At 36.1% G+C, this 6,844-nt stretch overlaps 1 protein-coding gene across 1 annotated transcript; it reads left to right on the top strand.

The window, feature by feature from the left end:
- Window positions 1–254: 254 nt before the first annotated feature.
- LOC21403258 (probable serine/threonine protein kinase IRE) lies at window positions 255–6,518 on the top strand. Its single transcript, XM_010103040.2, has 18 exons — window positions 255–395; window positions 930–1,122; window positions 1,264–1,331; window positions 1,428–1,604; window positions 1,692–2,903; window positions 3,090–3,262; window positions 3,488–3,734; window positions 3,949–4,041; window positions 4,142–4,282; window positions 4,386–4,478; window positions 4,638–4,839; window positions 4,938–5,023; window positions 5,169–5,257; window positions 5,504–5,555; window positions 5,666–5,722; window positions 5,816–5,980; window positions 6,159–6,239; window positions 6,423–6,518. Exons 1-18 carry the CDS (start codon window positions 255–257, stop codon window positions 6,516–6,518), a joined length of 3,366 nt encoding a protein of 1,121 aa, XP_010101342.2.
- Window positions 6,519–6,844: the final 326 nt, after the last annotated feature.

The raw sequence follows: 6,844 nt of genomic DNA, 5'->3' as shown, positions 1-6,844 counted from the left end.
TCGTAGACCCAAAACATTTTTTTTTAAATTTTTTATGAGGCAGCTATGAATAGGTGCTAGTTATCAGTAAGAAAGAAAGGAAGAAATGAAAATAAATAAATAAATACCAACTCACAAGGATATAATGAATCATGAATTGATGAGGAATGGTATAATAGGAATTCCGTAACATTACAGATTGATGGAGTTAATGTAAAGAAGTGAGATGACTTGTTGTGAGAGGAAAAGAAAGTTGAGTGAGAAAGATAGTGATCATGAAACAAGTGAGTGGGCATCTTTCTTTGTATGATTGGCATGGCGATCACACTTGTAGGCTGTTAAAGCTAAAGACTCTTGTCGAAGAGAGTGTTATCGATCAAGGAGTGTTCCTCGGACTCCTTATAGGTTTACATATGGTGGTGTTATTATTAGTTTTGCGTTCGTCACATGCATGCTGAACTTTCTTTGGAACTTAAACGCGTATGAAATGAACTAATAGTGGTGAAGCATGCACATTCAAATTGTGGGAGACGTTTACGACAGAAATTAAAATCCACACAGATAACGTAATACCCTCTTAATTATTTATATAGGTGCAAAAGCTTAATTTTGTACTCTTTTTTTCTATTCATTTTCTACCCATTTTAATGTTTTATTTATTTATTTTATTTCTTGTAGCTTGTTATATAGGTAGTTGGGGAAGTTATGATCATTAAATCAAACTGATGTATACCACTGGAGACCCCGAAACGACGTCATCTCCGACTCAATCTTCTACCTCGCGGCCCAAGCTCCTCCTTAAAATCCCTCCCATTCTGGTTCACAGGATCGCTAGAAGTGAGACTGAGGAAAGTGAAGAAGATGAAGAAGATGAAGAAGAACAGGAAGAAGAAGAAGATGATGATGATGATGATGCTGATGATGATGAAGATCATGACAACGAAAAAAAGGATAAGAAATCTCATGGCTCATCCTTTGTCACGGCATCGTCCTTTGGGCTCAATTACATTCGAACACGATCCATTCCGTCTCCACTTAGGTTCTCGTCATTGGCCAATGAGTCTTCTTTAAATCTTCACAATGATTCGTATAAAGCGAAGTGCACCATCGAGCAGACTTCCAAACTCACCTTAACGGTACAAGGTAGATAGATTTTTAAGATTATTGATTGAAAATTTGTGTTTTGTTGTTTGATTTATTATATTCAGAGTATCTTTCCATTATTGCTTTGTTAGGAAAAATGGATGGAGTTGTGTTTTTGATTAATGTAAGATTATTTTGTAGAGAAAAATATTCATTGGAGTCCTTCAAAATCACCAAAAAGTCCACCGCAACAGAATGCACGGTTAGAGGTAAATAAGTTGCCAATGTCTCAATGTGATTATAATTTATAGGTCGTTTGCTGGTTATGGAAGATTTTATTTTATTTTTTTAATGTGTTAATGAAGGGTAATTGCTCGAACTTTTCCAAGGAAATACAGTCACCACGTTTCAAAGCATTACTGCGTGTTACAAGTGGCCGTAAGAAGCGAACACCGGATATCAAGAGTTTCTCTCACGAACTTAATTCCAAAGGAGTTCGACCTTTCCCTCTTTTTAAGCCTCGCGCTCTTGGACATATGGAGGTGCATGCTGTTTTTTTATCTTTTTTTTTTTAATTTTTTTTTTTATTTTGGTTCTCATTTTGATATCATGTCGAAAAAAACTTTTAGGAGATTATAGTGGCGATCAGGACAAAGTTCGATAAGTTGAAGGAAGAAGTTAACTCTGATTTAGGTGCATTTGCTGGTGATTTGGTTGGTATCCTTACAAGTTCAGAGTTTCCCCCTGAAATGAGAGAGAGTTTGGAGGATTTATTAGTGGTTGCCCGGTCATGCTCAAAGATGTCCTATGATGAATTTTGGGTAAAATGTGAAGGCATTGTTCAGAAGTTGGATGACCGACGTCAAGAACTACCCATGGGAATCCTTAAACAAGCACATACTCGCATTCTCTTTATCCTCACTCGGTGTACAAGGCTTGTGCAGTTCCAAAAGGAAAGTGGTTATGAGAAAGATCGCATAATGGGCCTTCACCAACTTAGTGATCTTGGGGTCTATCCAGAACAATTGTTGGAAACTATTCAACATGACGTTTCTGGCCCTTTGAGTGAGAAGGGTGTGAATGATAAAAAGACGAAGAAGTCCCATGGTAAGGGAAAAGGTGGTAGAGCTCATGAAAATGCCAAAAGGGCCTATAGGATGTCTTCATGGAGGAAACTTCCGTCTCCTGCCAAGAAAAATAATAAAGGAGCATTTGCTGTTCTAGTGTCAGAGGGTAAATCAGAAGATTCTTTGCATGCCAAAGATGGGATGAAAACTTGTGGCGACTACAATGTTGGTTCTCTTGACACTTCGTCATGCCATCCTGATCATACACAAGAAGTTGCAGGGTTATCTTGGGGGTTTTGTGGGGATCATCTGCAATATGTTACTGATGAGCATCTGATGATTTGTCGAATTTGCGAAGTTGAAATACCAACTGCACATGTGGAGGAGCACTCTCGAATTTGCACCATTGCTGACAGGTGTGATTTGAAAGGTTTAAGGGTAAACGAACGACTTGAGAGGGTTGCTGAAACTCTTGAAAAGATAATTGAGTCCTCCACACCAAAAAGCACTCTGAAAAGTACTAATACTCCAGAAGAGAATTTTGATGCTGCAAGATTATCAAACTCAAGTACACATGAAGAAACGGAGGAAATGTCACCAAAGCAAAACAACTTGTCTTGTAAATGCTCTGAAGATATGATTGATTGTGTTCCTGATGCCTCAGCAGGAGGAAGCTTGACCCCACGATCTCCACTGTTAACTCCACGAACCAGCCAAATTGAATTGCTTTTGAATGGAAGGAAAACAATGTCAGAGCTTGAGAACCATCATCAGGTATGTTGCTTTCGCGTTACATCACCTGGAAATGTTTATCATTTTCGTAATGTGTTATTGGCAATTATCATTATCATCAATGTTTGTAGAACTAGACTGAGTTTTTGGCCACTTAAAATGTTACAAAAGCAATCGAAACCATATGTTGTTAGTTTTCTTTTGTTTAACTTTATCATTTGCTAACAGATACTCAAGCTACTTGATGTTGCTCGTTCTGTTGCAAATATAAACAATTGTAACTATACCTCATTGCAATACATGCTTGAACGGCTGGATTACCTAAAATATGTCATCCAAGATAGGAAGATGGACGCTCTCATCATAGAGACTTTTGGAAGACGTATTGAGAAATTATTACAGTGAGTCAATAACATTTACTTTATACCTATATATTTGGCTAGTCTTACAAGTGTGCTTTTCCTTCCAAAAGATCCATGTAGTTGAAGCTTCCATACCATAAACTATTTTATCCATTATTGCCATTGTATTTTTCGTGTATTATATAAGTTGGATGGTTAATTTCATATGATAAAATCACACAATGTTTCCAATTCAATCTACTGGTTGTGATTTTACAACTGCAGGGAGAAGTATGTACACCTTTGTGGGCAAATAGATGATGAAAAAGTAGATTCATCAAATATGGCTGATGATGAGAGTTCAGTAGAAGAAGATACAATCCGCAGTCTGCGTACCAGCCCTATCAAGGCGTGCTCCAACGACCGAACATCTATTGAAGATTTCGAGATAATAAAACCAATAAGCAGGGGTGCATTTGGACGAGTGTTCCTTGCCAGAAAAAGAGCGACTGGAGACTTATTTGCTATAAAGGTGAAATGTCAGAAAATGGTTTGATATAGAGATATGATACTTCTATATTCCTAAGAATTTGACAACACCTTATCTTCTCTTTATTTTATTGGATATAGCTGTTAAAATAGGCATGCATAAGCATTTCTACCATATCAATCTGTGAAATTACGATTTAGTTTCCTTGGAAATCTGGTCATCATATCATGTGTTTTTATCTTATTTTTATATGTAGGTGCTAAAGAAGGCTGATATGATTCGTAAAAATTCAGTTGAAAGCATTTTAGCAGAGCGTAACATCCTTATCTCTGTTCGCAACCCTTTTGTGGTAAGCATTCCCATGAAGTATAATTGTATTAACAACTCCTTTCAAACCTAACGTTAAGCCGAATACTTGTACTGATGTTTTATAACCTCATGACAAACAGGTCCGCTTTTTCTACTCATTCACATGCAGAGAAAATCTTTATTTGGTTATGGAGTACTTAAATGGAGGAGATCTTTACTCTTTGTTAAGAAATCTAGGATGTTTAGATGAAGATATGGCCCGTGTATATATTGCAGAAGTTGTAAGGCACACTAATTTCCGTGTCTTTTGTTAGATTCTCATGTGCAAGTCTGTGGCAATACTACTTCTCCATAAGGTTATTATATGTCCTTTTTTTTTTCTAGGTTCTTGCTTTGGAGTATATGCATTCTTTAAATGTCATTCACAGAGATTTAAAGCCAGATAACTTACTAATAGGTCAAGATGGTCACATCAAGGTTAATATTCTGTCGTTTTATTTATTTTTTTCTATTTTATAATCCCCGCCCAAAAAAAAAAAAAAAAAATCAGAAAATTCCATTTCACCTTTCTATATTGTATATATTATGGAGAGTTCGCTCGTCCATTCTCACAAATGTCTAACCGTTTTGTTACAGCTAACAGATTTTGGGCTCTCCAAGGTTGGACTAATTACTAGTACAGATGACTTGTCATCCCCCTCGGTGACTCATACTGGTTTTCTCGGAGACAACGAAGAAAAGACTCAACATTCATCGAAGAGAGAAGAGCGCCAAAAGCATTCGGTTGTTGGAACTCCAGATTATTTGGCACCAGAGATACTTCTTGGCATGGGACACGGTTAGTTTAAATATTTTGATGCAAAAGATGTTTAAAAATATTAAGATGCCATTTCTAGTTTGATTCTTTATACATACACGTACACAATGTTCTTGTAGGTGCAACCGCTGATTGGTGGTCTGTTGGCGTTATTCTTTTTGAGTTGCTTGTCGGTATCCCACCATTCAACGCAGATCATCCACAGGTAGATCATCAGGGAAAACGGAGCACTGGTTAATAAGTACTGTAATTTTTTTTGTTTTGTTTTTAATTTAATCCCACAATTAATGTCAAGGGTAAAATTGTTTCGTTTAAAGCTCTATATTAACACTAGATTCTTTTCATTTCAGCGAATTTTTGACAATATAATAAACAGAGATATACCCTGGCCCAAAATACCTGAGGAGATGAGTAATGATGCTTATGATATAATTGACAAGTAAGTAGTAGTATTAGAAGTTTTGTCGCGCATGCATTTTCTGATCGATGCAAATGCTTGACATCCTTTTAGTGCCCGCCGTATGCTAAAAGGAGTCTTGATCACATATACATTATCACACACACAAAATCCATTCATTTTCTGCTTCTGTCTGAGAGTTAATGAAACCATGCAACGAAGCATTATTCAATAACGTCAAAGCTAGCTATTATCAAATCACTTACTGCTAGTACACTCACATTTCAGATTGCTTGCTGAAAATCCATTTCAGAGACTAGGAGCAACGGGTGCGGCAGAAGTAAGTTCGTGACCAACAACTCCCATATATATATATATATATATATATGTATATATATCAAAGCCGCAAGTATTGTAAGCAATAATAAATTGCAACACTTTTGGTGGCAGGTGAAGAAGCATCCATTCTTCAAGGATATTAACTGGGATACCCTTGCGAGACAAAAGGTGAATTCAAGGGACATTTCGTAGTATTTAGATGATTATATATTGACAAATCTGTAACACTTGAAAAAAAAAATGTATACTTGCATGGTGCAGGCTATGTTTATACCGTCAACGGATGCACGTGACACAAGTTATTTCATGAGCCGATACATATGGAATCCAGAAGATGACCATGTTAATGGAGACAGTGATTTTGACGATATGACCGACACATGCAGCAGTGGCTCGTATACATGCAGCAATGTGCAAAGTGAAGATGTAAGTAGTATTACCATTAACGTTAACACAAATTTTTTGTTGTTATATATGATAACCATTATTATTTTAACTTCTAGACAAACAAAAGGGTTCAACATGCGTGCCCAAAAAGTAAAACTACTCTAAAGCTAATTCATTTGATCGTTGCTAAAACCTTATAATTAATGTCTATAATCAGGGAGATGAATGCGGCAGTTTGGCTGAATTTAGTTCTCCTGCCCTTGCCGTGCAGTACTCGTTTAGCAATTTCTCGTTCAAGGTAATTAATTAAGGACTGCAAATTACATGTGATTCTGCAATAACACTAGTACTGCATCTACTTTCAGTATCTAATCTATCTATCTAAATCAATTTTAAAATGCTTAATTGCTTGCAATTATTGTTGTACGTGAGAATACAAATTAATGCAACATGTAATGTAATTTCTGCCTCGTACTCTCAGAATTTGTCTCAACTTGCTTCCATCAACTATGATCTGGTTGTGAAAAGCTTATTGGAATCATCGGATGACTCTAAATCATCCCTAATTCCCAAATAAGGTACTTTTTAATTATGTCTCTCACAAATACATTCATTTCTACAAGTTACCAACCAATATTTAATTAATTTGTCTCTTTCTATCTTCTCAAGCTTAATTTAATTATTTATTTATTTTCGTACATGAAAATGGCACGGCCTCCAATTCTTATAGGATTCTTGAAGAGATCGAGCTTTTGATCTTGTAAAGTTCGTCATGTGTGCCTCATCCATTGATGTAATCAGTTGCTAGCATTTCTTCCTCATTAAGGACAATGATGGTTTTTTTTTATTTTTTTATTTTTAAGCCTGTATAGTTGCCTTTACTTTTTTTTTTTTTTTTGCCTC

Source organism: Morus notabilis, unplaced genomic scaffold (genome assembly GCF_000414095.1).
Source record: "Morus notabilis unplaced genomic scaffold, ASM41409v2 Scaffold388, whole genome shotgun sequence".
Taxonomy (NCBI): domain Eukaryota; kingdom Viridiplantae; phylum Streptophyta; class Magnoliopsida; order Rosales; family Moraceae; genus Morus; species Morus notabilis.
The sequence above is the reverse complement of the archived record's forward strand: the minus strand, read 5'-3'. Positions and strand labels throughout refer to the sequence as shown.